General features: G+C 41.4%; 1 protein-coding gene across 5 annotated transcripts in view; it reads right to left on the bottom strand.

Moving 5' to 3' along the window:
• DIS3L2 (DIS3 like 3'-5' exoribonuclease 2) overlaps window positions 1-20,958 on the bottom strand; it is a 354,030-nt gene that overhangs the window by 196,148 nt on the left and 136,924 nt on the right. For all 5 annotated transcript variants that reach the window (XM_040450689.1, XM_040450690.1, XM_040450687.1 and 2 more), the window contains one exon: window positions 1,356-1,456. In XM_040450689.1, coding sequence (XP_040306623.1) covers window positions 1,356-1,456 — 101 coding nt within the window. The remainder of the gene's footprint in view (window positions 1-1,355; window positions 1,457-20,958) is intronic.

Genomic DNA, 20,958 nt, shown 5'->3' on the forward strand with positions numbered 1-20,958 from the left:
TGCCGTCTTGTCTGAACTAGAAGTCCTTGCTTCTTGTTTTAATATCTGACAGCATGGGAAATGTATGAAGCAGTTTGACATCAGTTGTGATTCATACATCAGCTGTAGTAGAAATGACTTGACCACAGCATAAGTTTTGCATACAAGTGCTGTTTTGCCTTGTGATTTTAGATTGAATTCACTGAGAAACTATCCCCCCATAACAAACCAACCCAGCAAGAGAGAGGGTACCATTGGGGGGCAGCAGCAAATTGCAGAACACAGGTTCCATCTACAGAGGCCTGCCTGTACTCAGCTCCGACTACAGTGACATAAGAATGTGGCCCAGTGTTGCCGGATGTTTTGTGTCGTCAAGAGAAGCCAGAAGTCTGATTTTTTCAGTAAGCTACTCAGTCAAAAGTTTTAAATACTGCACAGGTCAAACAAAACACAGGTTTGTAAGCTGGATCCAGCCCGCAGGTTTTCAATTCATTATGATCTTACATACCTAGCATGTTGCCTGTTACACGGTGAGTGTTCAAAATGCTTATTAAAATAGCCGGGCAGGCAGTTGAGGGTAACATATACGTGACATAATTTAGAAATGTCCTCAGGTCAATATGCAAGAAATACCATCCTGACCGATTTGCTAGCTTGAGTGGCAACACTACCACCACAGGTTAAATGTGCTGAAGGATGCCTCGGGTGGAGAAAGCCTCATGCTTTTACTACCACTCACTGAACCACCTGTTCCACCATGAGCTGTTTGCACAGTTAGGGGCAGCCGTGGTTGATCCCATATCTGAATATGCCACTGGCATATATAATTGAAAACTAAAATTGAATTATGCAAAGCAACAAAGATAGGATACAAAAGCAACTTTTTGTGTCTATAATAACTAAATTGAATACTTGAGAAAAACTAAAAAGGACACTAAAAACTTGCTTTTGAATGAGATATGGACATGACAACATTAAAAAATATGGAGCAAAAAAACTGAGAATCTAGAAGGAGTCTACATTCATATTGCTTCACTAGAGCCTAAATCCTCATTCCACTTCACATAACCCAAACTGGAAATCAAAGATGTCACATTACAAGTGTGGTTTAAGCAGAAAAACATAACATAAAACCTCAATAAACAAACCCACGCACAAAGAAAAGACTTTGGACCTTCATCCAAACACAGACAAATCAACACATACATATATACTTAAAGTTATAAAAAACATTAGCTTTTTATGACTCCTTGCTTCCACTGACTTTTCGGATTAACTGACCAACTAGAGTCCTAACTGAATCGTATGAGAGACCTTTGATAGGTAGCTCAGGTGACAGTCATTTGGACAAGTGCAGAAAATCTGTATGCAATGACCTTTGCTGATCTTTGCAGAGACTTCTCTGATAAAACTCTTGTGTCCTGTGACATGGAGGTGCTCTCATCTTTTGTGACGGGGGCATCGGCATCTTCTTTTCCTAAATTAAGGAGAGAGTGAAAAAGGGAGAAAGGAATCAGTTAGATGCATATCTATTAGGCATACGGAGTCACGGAGTTTTTAAATCCAGAGCACCATTTACTCTCAACTACTCATTTTACAAAAAGGAAACCCAGACTCACGGTGGTTAAGGGTCTTAGCTAAGGTCAGTCACATCACCAACCTGCATGAATGCTCTTACTCAGCAGGCCACATTTGATCTATTTAATGTTATTCATATGCTAAGTGTCATATAAGCGGGAGTGTCAAACTATGTTGAATTGAACTAAATCAGCTGTGTCAAAATGCCAAACAAACTAGATGTGAAATACTGCCCCAGCCCACAATGAACAGAGATAGGTTAATTTATTATGCACATCTGCTGAAATCAAAATAAATGTTAACTTTTAAAACTACTTTGATACCAGCCATAACAAACAAAATGGTGGAAAATAGATTATATTTATTAAATAAATAAATAAATAAATAAGCCAACCCTAATTTTCCTGGCTTTTCTTAGTGACATTATATAAAGAGTAAAGTATTTAAAGGCTTTTAATGTTTAATTTCCTTTCTTAAGAAACTTATAAAATGCACATTCACCCAAGAAACTGAAACCACATCTCCCCAATAAAAAGAGAGTTAGGCTCTGTACCAGAAGTATTAAAACCACTCATGAACAAATGCAGCAAATTACACACTTCTGAACATTTAATATCTTGTATTTTCATGTGTTACTTTGGAGTTCCCCCACTAAATATCTTATCCAACCTTACTGGAGTTTCTAGATTCTAGGGGTCACAACAAATTCATGTGGGACCCACTCCAGATAGCTAAGAGGGACTTGCACTTATCATTTAGACATTACCAGGGCCAAAATAAATAAATAAATGAATCCTTTTCAGGGCTGGGTGGTTCTTAGCAAAGGCTCAACTTAAGGCCAATTGTTAGCATTCTGGGCATACTCTGGAAACACTGACATGATCTGACCTACTGGGGCTTAAGAATAATCATCTTAATCAGCTTAATGATCAGCTTAAATGATCAGCTTTTCTATCTATGCTGAAATATACCTACCATAGTGCCCACTGAAAGCAGAATTCTCATTGTTTTCTAAAAAGAAAAAACAAACGAAAACTTTCCCATTGTGGATCACCCTGTCCATCAGTAAAAGAGAATATTTACCTTTTATTTTAGACCATAGTTCAGGATTACAAGATCATTAGATGTTCCCAGAACAACATCTTTCATATTCTTGGGGAGAAAAAGAAAACACACACACACACACACACACACACACACACAAAGTTGTTGATATGTTCCATAACATATCTTGCCAATGTGTTTTGCAGAACAAGGTCATTCAAGAAAGATTAAGAGGTTGGGACTACCAACAAACCAGTACACTCTACCTACATATCTGCTATCTGAGTTAATAGTCTCAAGAGTTGGCAATCAAGACAAGGTAGTGAGGGGTCTTCTCAGGCAGCCCAAATCCTGGGCATGCAACTTTCTGTCATAGTCGCTGATGCTTCCAACTTAAAATGACTGTTGCCTTATATTGCACCCCAACAACAAGAAAGTCTTCTGTTCCAAAGGTTATGCCAGGTTGCATCCAGAGAAAGAAGGCAAGCCATGGAAGTGAGCCCAATCATGATTTTCAGATACCACCCCTGAACATGACCTTTTCAGGTTCTGTGTTCATAAGGAAGTCCTGACAGAAATAAAGCTTTGTTCAAAGATGCATTCTAATAAATTAAACTGAAGTTTATAGCCCTGCAGGAGAGCATCACAGATACGTTCAATGAATGTGAAGAAACGCAATGCCAGGTTAGAAGAAAGGTGAATCACCTTAATAGGTTTCCAACAACTACGTCTTGCTACGCTAAATAGCAAAGTTGTCAGTTTAATGAGAGAACCTACTGCATTGTTTAATCACAAGATTCTTCATTTATTCATTTATTCCATGTGTATTTATTGAGCAAGGGGCATTAAGGATTCAGTGGTGAATAAAAGAAATATGGTTCCAGCCTTTACAGAACATTTAATGTATGAGTGATATTCGAATAAATAACCACTCGATAAACATAAAGTTATAAACTGTGATGAAGGCTAAGAAGGAAAGAATAGTTCCAAGGAGGAAGAATCCTCCCAATATGCAATTTAGACAAAGGGGTCAGGGAAAGGCCCTGTGTGGAAGTGACATTTAAGCTGAGACCTGAGGATGGTGCGTACAGGAGTGAAGAAGGGGACAGAAAACCCCAGGTGGGAAATGGCACTTGGGAAGAGGCAGACAGAGTGGAAAGTTCTGGCACAAACAAGGAACAGAAAGAAGACCGTGGAGCCAGAATGGAGCAAGCCCAAGAATGAGCATGGCAAGGGATGAGAATGAGAGGTAGCAAGAGTCAAGTCAGCTGGGGTCTTCTAGGATTTAAGCATCCTGAATCGAAACCTAAATACGGTGGGAAACTGGCTAAGGATTTTGCACAAGATGACACTGCCCAAGGTGCAGTTCAAGCAAGCTAAGAGTGGAACTAGGAAGGCCAGTTAAGAGCTACCACAGCAGTCCAGACAGGCGAGGACAGTACTACAATGCAGGTACTGCAGATGGAATTAAAAAGAACCACCTAAGACATATTTTGGAGTGGAACCAATAGATTTTGATGGTCACCAGATATCATTAACTATGAGAAGCGAAGTGACTATTTCCAGCTTTCTGACATCGGCAGCTAGGTTGATAGAGACATCAACCCGGTACAAGAGACATTTCCCTGGTACAGGAAAGACTAGAGGAGTAATTTCTCCATGAAGAAATTACTAGAATAGGACAGGCTGGTAGTGCTCACAAGGGTAAAGGTTTTGCATCCCCATGGCCTTCAGTTTTGTCATAGTGAAGGCAGAGGTGGCCCATGCATTTTGTGGTCCCTTCTAGTTAAAAAAATTCTAGAAACTAGTGACTACCAAAATTCTTCATCTAAAAGAGAGATTTTTCTAAGAAATAGATATAGTACACTAACAATAGCCCCCAAGAAATACTCTAGGAAGAAAAAGTCTAATCTCTTTCTATAGATAATCTGAAGCTTCTATTTTAAACATTTAAAAAATAAAAATGCCATGGCTTGGTGGGGTTGGCATTGCCACTTGACATCTATCAAGTGCAAACCCAACACCTGGTTTTGGTAAGAAAAATGGTCCTGATTTGGTCTTCTCATACATAAACAACAAACTGACAAGTCTGATGATAGTTAATGTTTTACAAACACATCAAAAGGTTTTCAGATGACTTAACTATAATGCCAAGTGGGGCAATGTGAAGAAAAAGGCAAGGAACTGGGCAAAAGGAGTTTCAATGTATCCATTTAAACAAGTGACAAACTGGCAGACCCAATCTTTTGTCATCTCTTGACAAAGGGCCACAGGAATTTACTATTTCCAACAAGAACTCAGTGAAAACTGTGATATGTATGAAATATGAAAATATTTCCCTTCAGATCTCTCAAAACCAAACAACCAGGGAAACTTATTTTATGGGCCCCTCTCCCCATGGAAACCTAGAAGCAGCAGGACAAGTCCTCCCAGGGGCAAGGAAACATTCATGTTATAATCATTTGCTATGCTGCAAGTTTGCCAGGGATGACATTGATAGTCGTCCCAGGACTCACATCCAGATCTTGCCAAGCCAAAGCTCAGGGGCAGCGATGAGTTCCCTCCTTCACAAATTGCAGCCCAACCAAGTCTCTCACTCTGAAATAAAGCTAATGAACTGAGTGGTGCCAGTTTTCACAGCATGTTCACACACATTACCTCATTTGCTCCACACCACAACTTCATTTTAGTTTCATCAAGGACACGGGAGTGATGAAGAGGCAGGGCCAGTCACTGACGTGCAGGGATCCTGGTGCTGACTGTGGTGACCAGTTCTCCATACAAGCAAGAATCAGAACATCATGGGAAGAGCCATGAAAACCTACATCAAGATATTTAAGTAGCTGGAACCAAGTGAAATGCTGAAGTTAACCCAGTGAAGGTCTTGAACATCTGTGGAATATCAGGCACTGCAAATGGCCCTGTCTCTGTCCTCTGAGAGCTAATATGCTAGAAATGAGACAAAGATTCAAACAGTGAAAGTACATGGTGCTGGTAACTACTGGTAAGCAGTGTGCCCAAAGGCAGTGAGAAGGGAGCCAGGCAGCTTGACAGCAAACCTGAGTGAAACTGGCAAGACTGAGCAGGAGCTAGTTAGATGGATGGGCATAGGGAGCATTCCAGAGAGGAAGAGAACATGTGCAAAGGCACACAATCAAGAATAAACTGAGAAGGAGGAAGTTTCTATGTATCTAAACAAGTTGCAGGAATCAGACCACAAAAGGCTTTATGTGATATGCTGAAGGGTATGTATTTTATGTTATAGAAATGAAAAGTTATTGAAAATTTTGACAGTAATATAATCAGAGTTATATTTGATGAGATGTCAATGGTCAGTCTGTTGCTCCTTTGAAGTGAATCTGTCATTTTCTCTAGCTGCTTTTATGATTTTCTCTTTGCCTTTGGTTTTCTTGGTAGTTCCTCTTGATGTACCTAAGTCTGGATTTTCAAAAAATTCTACTTGTAATCACAGGTCATCTTAAATCTGTGATTTGGTATCTCACCTGTTACGGAACATTTCAGCTACTACCTTTAAATTTCATTTTGCTTATTTCCTTCACTCATCTCCTTCTTAGAAGGAGCTTTAACTTATTTAGACCCTCCTCTTCTGTGTTTTCTATTTGTCTCCCCATGCTATACTCTGGTAATTTTTTCTTACTGCCTTCCACTTTGTTAATTTTCTCTTCAGCTTCATCCAGTCTTCTGTTAAATTTGTCCATTGAGGCATTGTTCTTTAAACTATGTAATCAAAAACACTATACTTTTCCTCATCCACTGAATTAATTTCATTATGGTTATGTTTATGCACTGATCACTGAATAATTTGAGGCCTAGGTTGAAGAAACCTTCCTTTGGAAAGAACTTCCACTTGGTTTTGCCAGATACCTGCAAGCATGCCAGCCCTTAAGCCAATTCAAGATTGGAGATTCCTTGGGGCGCCTGGGTGGCGCAGTCGGTTAAGCGTCCGACTTCAGCCAGGTCACGATCTCGCGGTCCGTGAGTTCGAGCCCCGCGTCAGGCTCTGGGCTGATGGCTCAGAGCCTGGAGCCTGTTTCCGGTTCTGTGTCTCCCTCTCTCTCTGCCCCTCCCCCGTTCATGCTCTGTCTCTCTCTGTCCCAACAATAAATAAACGTTGAAAAAAATAAAAAAAAAAAAAAAAAAAAAAAAAAGATTGGAGATTCCTTGGTTGACCCAGTCAGTTTGAAGCCAGACTGTAATTCCACCTGTGAGCTGGTACATTTCAGGTCTACCCTCACCCACATGGTGTAGCCCTTTGATGTCCCACCTTCTTGTGAGACCCCAGCTGCTTTATTTCTGTTCCCCACCACTGCTGGTCAAATCTGCAGTTATTGCCTGGGTTCCCCATTCCAGTTTTAACCTGGTAATGCTTGTTAGCTCTTTAATGGTCTAAGTTTTAGTTTTTTTTTTCACTTTATTCAAATATTTTTAGTTTCTTCAGTGGGCAGAAGTGTGTCTTAATAACAGCCCACCATTACTATTAACAGAAAGTCCCTGGGATTTGTATTTTACAAATATTTTTCAGGTAGCAGTGTAGAGCATAGTTAGGGACACTGATGGGGTAGGAACAGGGGAGGGGGCAGTGGTGATCTATGCAGGAAACACAACAGGGAGGCAGTAAGGAAGCTCCTGTGATCGTGCCTAATGTTACATAAGACAGAAGCACAAGGGGTGAGAGAAGAGGCTGGTACTCTCACACTTTTTTTCCCAGCAACTCCATGAAGGAAGTATTACTATTTTGATTTTTAGAGACCAGTAATCAGCAGTTCAAAGGTAAAGTAACTTCTCCCAGGGTTCATTCAAGAAAATGGTTAGTAGAGGGTGAGTCAGGACCCAGTATGACTCCAAGTCCAGCCACCACAGTTGAATGAGATCTGGAAGAAAGATAGCTACATGTGGGTGGGTTCCAATGAGGAGGGGAGGGTTGCCAAAAATTTTATAATTCAGTTATAGATAGACATTGATGCCAAGTGATAAATGGCTCTCCATATAATTTTACTGCTTCCACCCATACAGATGATAGAGTAGTTAAAAGCATGAGCTTTGAAGTCACAAGACCTAAATTCAAACCTAGGTCCTGTGACCTTAAACTATGTGGCTTTGAAAGAGTTACTCCTTCTTTCTGAATTTCCTTCTTAGGAAATCAGGAACAGTTTCCATGATATATGTTTATAGGTAGTGCCCTGGCACAAAGTACAATAACAAAAACAGAGATGTTAGATACTATTAATATATTGTTGTTGTTGATATTATTATTATTATTATTATTATTATTATGAGCTGTTGCAATGAGTTTGGAGTGAATACAACCCTGCTATCCTGGACACAAAAGACTGCACATGACTGGTGTACAGGATGATGGCAACATTATAAAATGGGCCACATTTCCTCTGTAAAATGTAACCAATCTTACAGGGTTAATGGGAAAACTAAATGAAATTAATGTGTGTAAAAGTGCTATAGTGGCTAGAATACAGTACACACTAATTGCTACACAATATATATTTGCATTACATACACTGTTCTGTACGCTTGGTGCCTTCAATGTGCAGTAAGGGGAGACGAGCTGGCGCTATGCAGGCAGACAGAGGCCAGGTCAACATAAGGAAGTGTGGATTTATCCCAAAGGCAATGAAGAGCTATAGAAAAAAGTAGGCGGGAGACTAACATGACTTACACTTTCAGAGGCTCACATTGGTTGCTATGTAGGGGGCAGATTTAGGAGAAGTGAGACTGGAGACAGAGAAGCCAGTTGTTAGCTGGTTACTGCAATCAATCAGACTAGTGGCAGAGGGGATTGAGGGTTCTATATAGAGAGGTACTTACAAGGCAAGATTGACATGATTATTTGGAGCTAGCGGGGAGCTGAGGGAGGGAGGTCATATGGGGAAGAGTAAGAAATGGGGAAAGCTGCCTTAATTCCGTAAACAGAAGTTCTCAGAGTAGAGGTCCTGGACCAGCAGCAGCAGCATCACCTGGGAACTCTTGGAAATGCAAGTTCTCAGGCCCCGCCCAGATCTACTGATTCAGGACCTGGGGGCGGGGAGTGGGGGCAGCAGTCTGTTAGTACAAGCTCCCCAGGGGGTTCTGATTCTGACTCACACTAAAGTGTACGAACCACGCTACAGACAAATGGGCTATGAGCCACCACAGGAAGAGCATCCACAGGCAACCAGGAGGCGATGGAAGTTCAGTTGGGACTTAGTGAGTCTGAGGTGATCTGATGCTTAAGAGAGAGTCTGGGCTGGAGACGGAAATGAGGGTGTCCCCCGTGTGGTGAGGGCAAATGGATAAGTGCGATGGCCTCTTCGGAAATGGGTCAAATTAGAAGGGTCAAAGCAGGGAGAAACACCAATATTTAAGAAAGCAGGAGTAGAAAAGCCTGCAAGGAAACTGAGGTATGGTCAGGGAAGTGGGAGAAAAATCAGGCTAATGTGGGGTGAGAGAAGAAACACAAAACAAACAAAACAAAACAAAATCAAGCACTTTAACAGGGAAAGGATGGTCAGCAGAGTGGCCTTAGTAACAAAGTCACAGGCAACCCCAGTAAGACTAATTTGAAAGAAGGAAACACAGTGAAGTCAGAATGCCGTGCGCAGGGAACTAAATGAATGGTAAACTGAGGAGATGAGGGTGTGGACCAGGCTCCGGAAGTCTGACCACAAAGAAGTGGAATAATACAGGGTGGTAGCTGTAGGGGTAGAGAGAAATTACAACATGGTTGCTGCTTTATTTTTTTAAGATAAGGGAGTCTCGGTCACAGTTAATTGCTGATGGGAAGGAACCACTACAGAAGGTGTGGTTGAAGAGGCCACAATTAGGAACAGGAGGGGGCCCTGGGCAGGAAGGGATGGGATCCAGAACCAAGGGAAAAAGATTAGCTTCAGGCAGCTTCAGGCAGCAGGACAGAGATGCCACCTTCTCTGTAAACGGAGGAGGAGACAAGCCATCTGTAAATATGGTGGCTGAAAGCTGAGAGGGACCGTGGGGGGTGGGCAGCTTTTGTTTTCTCTGAAACATGTAAGCCAAACTCCTCTGCTGAAAAGGGCTAGAGGAAGTGGAGGGTATCCACTACCTTCCAAGCTGGGCTCCACAATTCCAGCGGAGGATCAAATGCAAATGGCATCCCCAAACAGTGGCCCTGAACATGCCAGGAACTGTGCTCTGTGCATTCAAAATAAAACTAGGAACTAGATATTAAAGCACCTACTGCACACATCTGGCACTGTGCTAGGTGATTTACATACACCACCACATTTAGTATTCTCCAATAATCCAATGAGGTAGGTGGGTATTATCATGCCAATTGCAGACAGAAGAGAAATGAGGCTCACAAAGATCAAGTAACAGCCTTGCCCATGGATACCAGCTGGGAAGTGGCAAGGGCAGGATTCAAACTTAAGTGTCATGAATGCTGGTACCTCGTGCTCTTCCCATGATGCCATACAACCTTCAGGATCCTCACAGGATTGATGGAAGTGAGAACAGAAAAGAAAACATGATTTTGAGAGATCTGCCTGAGTGATAAGACACTTGGAGAAGTCAATCAACTCTGTTTGGGGCAAATTTTGAGTTTGGGATGACAATGGGATATAATTATGACAATATCCTCTACCCAAGCTGGAGATATGGTTCTACATCTTGGGGTAGAGGCTGGGAACATCAATTAGATGATAATGTCTGAGAGCAGACAGATGGGTCGAGGCTGGGGAAGGAAGGACTTAACAAATTAAGAGTAAAAGGAAGAAGAGATGAACAAAAGGAAAGCTAACACTCAAGCATTAGGAGGGGAAAAACCCCCTCACTACCAATTTTTCTATATTGTTCTCATCTGCGGACCGGTGAGAGGTTAAGAAAAGAGGTACTCATCATGGCAGGATTTTGTCACCCTCCATATCAGGCTGACCATGCAGATGCCTTCAGGTTCCTGAGTTGGAGCCGAAACCTTAGATAGTGTGGCTTTCAGGCCCAAACCTGAGTTTCTCACAGGGCCATCTTCTCAGATGGAGCTCTGCACGGATTCCCATTCCAGCTGTGAACTGTATTAATTACATCGTCAACACTCTCCTGCTTTTCCCCAAGCACTCTCTGCTCCAAATCTTTCTCTTGCCCAGGAGAAACCACTTTAAAATTTTTCTCCACTAAAGCTTTAATTGACTTTTAGTTTCATGGCTCCCCAAAGACCCAAAATGTAGGCACACAATGTAGCTGGCTTTAACTTACTAATTCTGCATCTTTCCCAGCAGACGGATGATTCCTTCAAGTTTAAGCTGACTTTCATCTGAGGTTTTCTTAAAGGGGACAACCTTTCCATCTGATTATAACGAGACCATTTCAACACGAGAAACACAGTGTTTACTAAAATCAAACTGGTGTTTATTTACTCGACCTCTAAGGTCCATCAAAACTTCAAGAAATGAAAAAGGTACTAAGTTATCTTGGAGGGTTAAGTGGAGACTGGCCTCAAACATGGGAAGCTAGACTAGATGAGTTTTGCTGTTTTCTGAGTCTTCAGTCCCACATATATCAAACACATATCTTTCTTATGCCCCAAGCCTCTTAAAGTACATGAGATATTTTATCCTACTGAACATCTCTCAGATAGTCCCTACTGAATGGGAATAGTAAGATCCAGCCCACTGCTCGGGCAAAAGGGAAAGAATTAAAATGCTGCTTCTCCAAGAGCCAGTCATCTTTATCAATTCACTTGCTGTGACCTAAAAAAGGCATGATCACAAAGTGATCATTAATAGGCAAAAGAAAACAGTTTGAAGAAGAAGTTGATTTTTACAGACTGCCTCATTATCTGAGATCCATCAGGCCCCCTAGGAAACAGAACAATGCACCACTCAAAAACAGCTAATGTCTGAAGCATCTCTGACGGAAAATTGTTTCTCCTTAATAAGGTAACAAGCTCTAACTCTAAATGCAAATCAGACTAATGTGGATCACCCCAGCCAGGTTATATAGACATGAATGAGTCATTGCTTTTGATGCCAAACTGGTGAATCTGAAGGTTTTATAATGGATCCTGTGTGGCTGCTGTGGACCCAAAGGACTCAGGTGTTAAGCAGGAGAGGGACCTTGGTCCTTCATCGGTTTCGAAGAAGGAAAAAAAAGGGGTCTTTCGCAGAACTTTTGCTTAATGTAAGACTCAGTTCTCAGAGTTGCAAGGGGATGAAAGATAAGCAAAAACAGTTACATAAGGGGAGAGAAGAAAATATCCAACCATAATAAGATCAGTGATGGAACACAGACTGAAAAAAAAGCAGCTATGAAGAAGAATCACAGAAGGAAAACATCGCACATTTAGTTGGAAGAAATAGGTAACGGAGGAAACATCCTGCAGTGAGCAGGCTCTAATATGGCCCCCACGGATCCTCGCACCTCCTGGGCTACACATCTGTGTATAATCCCCTCCCTCCGAGTGTGGGAAGGGCCTGTATCTTCCTTCCAGCCAACAGAATGTGGCAAAGATGATGGGCTGTCACTTCAATGACTGGGTTACATAAGACTGTCTCTTCCATCTTGTTAGCAGATCCCCTCACTGGATCCAGTGAAGCCAGCTGCCACATAAAGAGGCCCATGCAGCAAGGGGCTGAGGCAGCCTCTGGTCAGCAGCCGGCAAGGACTGAGATCTCAGCCCAAGAGCCCACAAGGAACTGAACACGGCCAACAACCACATAAGCTTAGCCTTCGGTTGAGTGACACCTTGATTATGGCCTTGTGGGAAACTCTGAAGCAGAGGACAGAACCAAGCCATTCCCAGATTCCTGACTAAAGGAGAACCTCATATCCTATACTCACGACACCTTGGACACCAAATGTATGGGTTTTCCACACCAAGCAATTCCCTAATTCTCTGGGTGTCCTACAATTTAATTCAATTCAGACACTAACTACCTAGAGTTAGTACAGACCTCACAGGTTAAGGGTTCAGTCCCACAAGACCACCCCCAACTTCAGACACCAAACGTACGTAGTGGGTCTCTAGGTTACCCACACTTCTGAGTTGGCTACATATTGGGGGGCAGGGGAGAATTCCCACGACCCACTCCTCAGGTTCAATAATTTTCTATAAAGGCTTAAAGAACTAAGGGCAACACTTAATGTACGTTTACTGCTTAGAACAAAAAATATAATAACGGATGCAGACGAATAGCCAGATGAAGAGGCACACAGGGTGAGGTCTGAAAGTATCTGGAGTGGGGTGCACTACCCTCTCAGCATGGAGATGCATTCACGAACCCAAACCTGTGAGTTCAGAAATTTTGACGAGGGCTTCATCACATAAGCATGATCAATTATCACTCAACTGCCAGCCCTTCTCCCCTCCCTAGAGATGGCGGGTAGGGATGAAAATTTCAAGTTTCTAATCATGGCTTGGTCTTCTGGGTAACCAGTCCCCATCCTGAAGCTATCCAGGGGTCCATCAAGACTCACTTCATGGAACAATAGATACTCCTATCACTCAGGAAATTCCAAGGGATTTAGGAGCTCTGTGTCGGGAACCGGGGTCAAAGAGCAAATATTAGAACAAAAGATGCTCCTAGCGCCACTATCACTAAGGAAATTCCCAGGGTTTTAGGAGTTCTGTGTCAAGAACTGGGGGCAGAGGCCAAATATATATTTCTTATGATGCTACACTGACCCACAGAAAATGCAAGAAAATAAATGTTACATTAAGCCACTAAGTATGTGGCAATTTGTTACACAGCAATAGATAATTAATACACGTGTAAAATGACAGCTGAAATTTGAAGATTGGAGGGATGATTTTCACAGGAGATGGATAATTAGGCAGCATTCACAGAAAAAAAAAAAAAAAAAAAAAAAAGAGGAGGCACAGATGCACAAAGGCAGAAGAGGGCAGGGAGTATTTCGGACCAATACGAAGTCCAGCTTGGCTGGACCTAAGGTCTGAGTGGTAGCTGCAAGAACATAAGCTGGAGAGGCAGGCAGGAGATCCCTGGTGGGCAAGAACAGCCAAAGAGAGCCATGAGAGGTCATCACTGATACGGGATCTGAGAACCTCTGCAGGAAGACTGATTGGACAATTATTGTTTCAAGAGACAACAGGTTTCAAAAAAAAATGGGTTTGGAAATGCCTATAAAGAAATGCTATGCTTTCTCCTTTTTAAGATACTTTGCCTTCCATTGCCTCATTTGATTTCTGCAAGAACCTATGAAGTCAAGGAGGGTATTTATTATGAAGGTATTTATTTATTTATTTATTTATTTATTTATTTATTTATTTAACATAAAAGGAAAATTAAACACTAAGAGGCAAGAATGACTAGCAAAACCTCTTGCTCAGTACTTTTTCTCCTAGTAAGAGTGTTGCCACAGTTTGTTGAACTCCCCCTTCCCTGGTAGAGATGCCAACAGGCCTAACCAGATAGGTTTGGGTCCCTACCCCAATGGACCACAGAGAGCCCAAGGAGTATTTGTACCTGGAATGGCAGGTGCAATGAGATCTGGCTGGACTGCAGAGTCAAGAGTGCTAACAGTCTAAACTGCAGAAGCTGGCATCAAGGGGGCTTTGAAATAGGAGGTTCAAAAAGAAAGTCAGAGCCAAGGCCAAGCCTCTCAAGTTCATACTTTATTGCTGCTTCTGGCTCAAGCAAATGAGTCAGAGCTGAGGGGATGGGCCCAACGGGGGTCAGCTAACTGGGAGCAGAGGTGAGAGACTTTACTGTGTAGCTGAACTTTTACTCCGGGGGCTAGTGAAAGGGTATACAGGGGTGGGAGGATGGTTCCACTTCTAGGGATGGGGTGACTCGTTCACTTTTTTTTAAAGCAGTATCTGAAAACCAGGGATAATCTTCTCCTATAAAATGTTAAATAAGATCTGTCTTTAATGGTGGACATTCTATACCCAGAGTAGGACAACTGTCAGTTCTCTCTCCCCATCCAGAGCCACATGTCCCAGTTGTGTTTTTTTTTTTCAATAGGCTTAGTTGGAATCTTCCGCGACAGCTTTTTGTGAATCTCAACAGATTAGAGCTACCACTACTCCATTAGGCAAAGATTTCCCTCGACACGGTTGCTGCATGACTTAAAAAACCTAGTTCTCAGTGGAGAAAGAGCATTATTTAGAACGATCCAAAAGGGAAGTCAATCCCAGTAAGATGGACCTGCAGGCATATAATTCTGTGTGGTGGCAACAAAAGGGTCTCTACCCAAACAAAAAGGATCGGGAACCTTAAGGAAGCAGGTTAAATGCTACGTTACAAAAAAACTTCATCACACAACTGAATAAACTTGGCATATGCTGGCCAAAGGGATGACTTGGGAAGATCTACTTGAGTGGGCCTTCCCTTCTTAGAATCCCAGGAAGCGGGAAGCAGATATGAAGACATCATCAGTCACCATCTGTAACTGATTCTGTTTCCCAGTTCAATAAATATCAAATTCAACTTTTCTCTTTCAATTCATTCTCATGCAAAAGAAAGAGGTCCTCTGTGAATAAAGGTTGATTTTCAATAATTGTGAGAATTCATCTTTTTAAATACAAATCATCTTAATCATTTGATACCCACTAAGGAAAGAGAGGCATCCCTTCATTTCAAAAATACTCATCACTTCCCTCTTACTTCCATATGCTTTTCTTTTCCTCTTCTTCTTTTTTTTTTTTTAAATGTTTTTTTATTTTTGAGAGAGAGAGAGACAGAGCATGAGCAGAAGAGGGGCAGAGACAGAGAGACAGAACTCAACGCAGGCTCCTGACAGCACAGACCCTGACGCGGGGCTTGAACTCACGAACTGCGAGATTAAGACCTGAGCTGAAGTTAGACACTTATCTGACATAGCCACCAGCCATCCCAGTTCCATGTGCTCTTCTGTTAGGTCTTGTACAAAGCTCTCAAGTATCAGTTACTTCCCAACCTTCAACCATGTCCCTGAGTTTTTTGTATCTCCTAACTTGTGCTTGGTTCTATAGGCCAAGGGCTACTTCTAGTCATTCCAACCGTGGGCCATCTACTTGATAATCTTGTCAATTTTCCATAGCCCCAACTGATGATACTGTTCAGACCTATAACTCTCACCATCCCTCCTCTGGGTCTACACCTCTATTTCCAAATGCCTACTGGATGTCATGACCTGAATGACCTTCATATAACTCAAATTCAACATGTGATCAGAAACTGAATTCGTAGTGCGTCTCACCACTGGTCTTATCTGTCTCATTTAAAAGACTGTACGTACTCATGCAGTTACTAAACCAGGTATCAGGTTGATCTCATTCCTTGAAAGCTCCTCTGCCTCACGTCCCATACCTGATCTGCCATCTAACTCTGCCAATTTTAGCTCTGAAATATCTCAGTCACCTAGCCCTTCTTCTACATCACAGCTGCCATTGCTCAGTCAGGTCTTCAAGTATGACCTCAAGTCGTAACTGGTCCCATGCCTTGCTCCAATTTCTCCCCTCTTCCACAGTCTCCTTTCCTTAACAACCTTGGATGACTCCCCAGTACCTCAGTCTCTTAGCAGCCACAGATAACTGGGCAACCACAGTCTATTTTTTCCAGCCTCCTCTCCAGACTGCCCACCAGGCACCCTGCACTATTCTCACTATAGATACTACTCTAGCCTCCCTCCACTTCTGTGACTCTGTTCATACCAACAATATTTTTTACCCTTCTTCACCTGGCAAACCTTACTCACCCTTCAAGGCCCAGAGAATAAATTGCTTTCTCCCCCCTCCCTCCTCCTTTCACCTTCTACACTTTCTTCTCTGAATGGTTCTTCCCTCTCTCTGCAAATCTGTTCCTCTTCTCTATGTGCATGGTCTGTGGTTACTAGCAGTCTCTGTTCCCTAACGATTGTCTCCAGCCCTCATTCCATGTCACATTTTTGCTCCAGAGTCCTCAAGCTGTGGAGAAAAAAATCTAACTGGTTACTGGCCAGTCAACGTGTTGAAGATCCTTGGGTCAGGAGTTCACTCAGTTCACTGAGGACAGGGGACAGATTGTATTTACCACTTTAGTAAAGGCAATTCCCATCAAAGGGAACTAAGGCAGGTAAGACCCAGAACACGTATCTGTTATCTATAACTCCTCTTATAGACTAATTTCACCTCAAGGACAAGCATCTAGATTTTATTCTTTGATCATCTTTTTTTCCCAGCAGGGAGCATAATTCCTGGCATATAATGTCCTCTGTGTTTGCTTGGATATTCTTGGTTGAGATGATGGAACATTCAACATAAACCAGCTTATCTGTATCAAAGGTGACTCAGTGGCTCACGCACCTGCAAGTCCAGAGGAAAGTCAGGGTCCAGGGTCAGCTGATATAGGGCCCACAAATGGTGGTGGGGCCCAGATTTTTTTCTAGTTCTCCATTCTTCTATTCACAACACTGATTAGCAAGTCATAGAATCGCTGCCAGGAGTGATTAGGGATAAATGTTTCCTGTTGATGTCCATCAGGAAACTTCTTACATCCCAGAACTCCAAGCAGGAGTCACCCCGATTAGACCGCTGAGGTCATGTGTCTTGGGAAGAGGAAATGGTATGAAGATATAATGTCTAATACAGTAACCACAAACCACACGTAGCGATTTAAAATAAAATTAATGAAAATGAAATACAATTAAAAATTCAGTTTCTCAGTCACACTAACATGTCAAGTGGACAACCATCACAGGCAGCTAGTGGCTGCCGTACTGGACAGTACAGATTAGAATACTTCCAATTCTGCAGAAAGTTCAATTGGCATAAGGTAAGCAAGCGTACCAAGCAACTGGTATTAAGGCAACCAAGACTCAGCTCGGCAGCTGGAGTCACCTTCACCCACAGTACAAGGAATCTGGGGAAGGAACAGATGAAAAGCTGAACATGTGGGAAAGGGAAAAAGGGAAATAGACATTAGGTGGGCAACGAACAATGCCGAACATATTCTTATAGAAAGAAATTAAATTGATCTGGTATGCTTTGCTCCTTAAATAATATGATCCATATGCAGAAGTTTGTTATGGTAAGTACAAGGTATTTTTCTTTTATGAACTCACTAACTTCCTGTGGGACACTGGACAAGCCAAGTAACTTCTCTGAGCCTCAGTTTCCTTGTCTGTAAAACAAAAGGAATGAACTAAATCAGTTGTTTCTAACCTTTTAATCACAGCAGATTTTTTTATTGCACATTTTTAAACATTAATTTTTGCCCAGGATCTCACACTTGGAAGTATTTTTAGTAACTTAACTGAACTGAAAATTAATTTGCTATTCTGTTGTTGTTTTATCAAAAACATGTAACTGTTAACTATAGCTTCTGATCGGTGAGGAAAGTCAATGCTACCATAGTGGGCTGGTATCATTTGTACCACAAGCGAGGCTGACCTTGGAGTCTTACTGAAAGCAAATTTATTGTTTTCACTTAGTGCTATGAAATATTTACAAACAATGTGAAGTGCTCCACTGAAAGCCCTTAGGGGTAGACTGTATCACATGTCAAGAAGAGCACACAATCTTGTAGGTAGGACGCACGCAGGTCGAGAATTCTACGATTTCTATGGTAATGTGACTATAATCAGATATAAATAACCCTTGTCACTAGCATAGACTGGCCTGACCTGGAAAGTACCAGAGAAGGGGATGAGTGGATGGACTGGGAAGAAGGACCCTAAGGGTAACTGAAATCTAGTGAGCAAGGGACAGGAAGTAAGGAGAAAATGATACCACTGCAAAAAGTTGCTGATCTTCCCTTTTCATTACCAGTAAGCCCAAGAAAAGTGGATTACCAAGTAATCCAGGAAGCCAAATATAAAGCTAGAAGTGGACAAGCAAGCAACAGAATCAGGAGCACCACACCGAAAAGGGGGCTAGAAGAGCCACGAGGAAGGTAGCTCCAGAGACCTTCAAGTCTTCACTCAATCTCTAGAAGGGCAGGTACACGTTGTGGCGGACATGCTAGAGTTGTGGAAAATTCCTATTTTCAGATAAAAGCACGAACAAGGTTTATCATAGGTTATTTCTTTTTATGTAAATTTCTATTGTAATAATTTTGTATTAAAAGGGCAAGAAAGACAACAGGCATGTCTATTAGAGGTGCTATAAGGGATAGACTGGGGCAGGGTAGAGTCTGTAAAGTAAATTACTTGTAATGTTCTAACACCCAAGACCCCTATGCCTGCTGAGATGTCTAAAAGAAACTAGGCACCTAGGTAGGAGTGTTTGCAAGATAAAAAATGGGAAGAGGAAGTAAAATGGACAAGCCAGTGAAAGAATTGGGCAAGCCCCAATTATGTTTCAATAAAGAACAGATGTAGTTATTATTACTTCAAGATTTCTTATAATTCGTCATGATTTTCTATTTTTATTAACCCTTCTAGTAACTATGTATTTAATTTCCAAAAAAAGATCCTTTAAAAAATCCTACAATGGGACGCCTGGGTGGCTCAGTTGTTTAAGCATCTGACTTCAGCTCAGGTCATGATGTCACAATTCATGAGTTCGAGCCCCGCATTGGGCTGTATGCTGACGGTGCAGAGGCTGTTCAGGATTCTCTCTCTCTCTCCCTCTCTCTCAAAATAAATAAATTAAAAAAAAAACCACATTCCTCAAACTGCTAAATAGAGAATCACCACATGAAAGCAATTCTACTCCCAGGTATAAGTCCAAATGAATTAAAAACAGGCACACAGATACTTGTGTACCAACGATCATTTCAGCATTATCCACTATTCAATAGCCAAAAGGTGGAAGCAATTCAAGTATTCATGGATAAACAGAATGTGGGACACACAATATAATGAAATATTCAGGCATAAAAAGGACTGACATGCTGATGCATGCTACAACATGAATGAACTATGAAAACATTAGCTAAAGGAAATAGGACAGACACAAAGGAGAAACAGTGTATGATTCCACGTCTGTGAAATATCAAGAATAGACAAATTTATAGAGAGGAATAAGATCAGTGATTATCAGGGGCTGGGGTAGGTGAAACGAAGAATTAGGGCTCAACAGTTCTAGAGTTCTGGCTAGGGTGATGAAAAATTTTTGGAATAAATAGTAGTAATGGTTGCACAAAATCACGAATGTAATTAATGCAACTGAATTGTGTATTTAAAACTGGTTAAAATGACAAGTTGTATTCTATATATATTTTACCATACACACACAAACACACGTTTTCTTCACCTACAAGAGTTTCTGCTTATGACAGAGACTTGAGGACGGGGGATAGTTTGACAAGCAATATTTATTGCTTTCAAGAAGGAGAGCCCAGGGTTAGAGAGAAGGGGCAGGTCCCTCTGACAGAAGGAGAACAGAGCGGCTCTTCAAGAAACTAACTAGATGCCAGTGACTCTTTAAATTTACATTTCCAGTTCAAACTGCTGTCATGAACTTCAACTTGCACTTCCAACTACACATGATCACCTCAGATTTTAACATGTCTAAAAGAATATCCTTAGTAATAAAAAAATAGAAATTGGTTACTTGCAATAAATAAAAACAGTAAAAATAAATTTCTATTAAAAATTAAACAGGTCAGTAGCTAAATTTCAAAATGAAGGGAAAATTGAAAGAGGCTATGATAATAGGTGCAGACAAAATTGAACAACTGAAAAGACTTTGTACAACTCAATCCCACTATATGAGAATATGTGGTTAAAATATGCAATTTTCCTGGAAAATACAAATTATCAAAATTTATGCAAGAAGAGGAAAAAATCCCTACAGAAACCAATAGTCATCAGAGGTGGAAAAGTTGCCAACTAAAGAAACCCTAGCCCACATTTCAAGTACGAGTTCTTTAAATGCTTCAATCATCGAGAAAATCTGACCATTCTCAATGTTGTTTTAACTGCTCCAAAGCACTAAGAAAAAGGCTCCCCAATTCTTCCTACAAAGTTAACAGAGCCTAATACCAAAACAACAAAAACAGTACAATAAAAAGAAACCACAGACCAATCTCACATTGTGCACAAAAAAATCCCAAAATCACAAATTCTTTCCAAAGAAAATTGAGCCACATGTTAAAACATGTTACATACCATGACCAAATGAGGAGCATGGTCACATGAGGGATGCAAGAATTATTCAATGTTTTATGTTATGTAAATAAGCCAAAGGGAAAAACAGTATCGTGAAAGAAACTCAAAACGCACTTGAAAAAGAAAAAGTCAATATCCATTCCCAATAGGAACTTTTAGTAAAAAAGAAAGAGGACACTCGGTTAACTTGGTCTCAAGCCAACAACCAGCCCTGTGCTGGAGGGTGTAATATTGAAAGCATTTCCATTAAAGTCCAGAAGAAGGCAATCACCACTATTATGTAATACGGCTCTTAAAGCAATGGCCAGTGAAATGAGGTAATAAATAAGAAGGCCA

Source organism: Herpailurus yagouaroundi, unplaced genomic scaffold (assembly GCF_014898765.1).
Source record: "Herpailurus yagouaroundi ecotype Mexico unplaced genomic scaffold, PumYag 202, whole genome shotgun sequence".
NCBI lineage: Eukaryota > Metazoa > Chordata > Mammalia > Carnivora > Felidae > Herpailurus > Herpailurus yagouaroundi.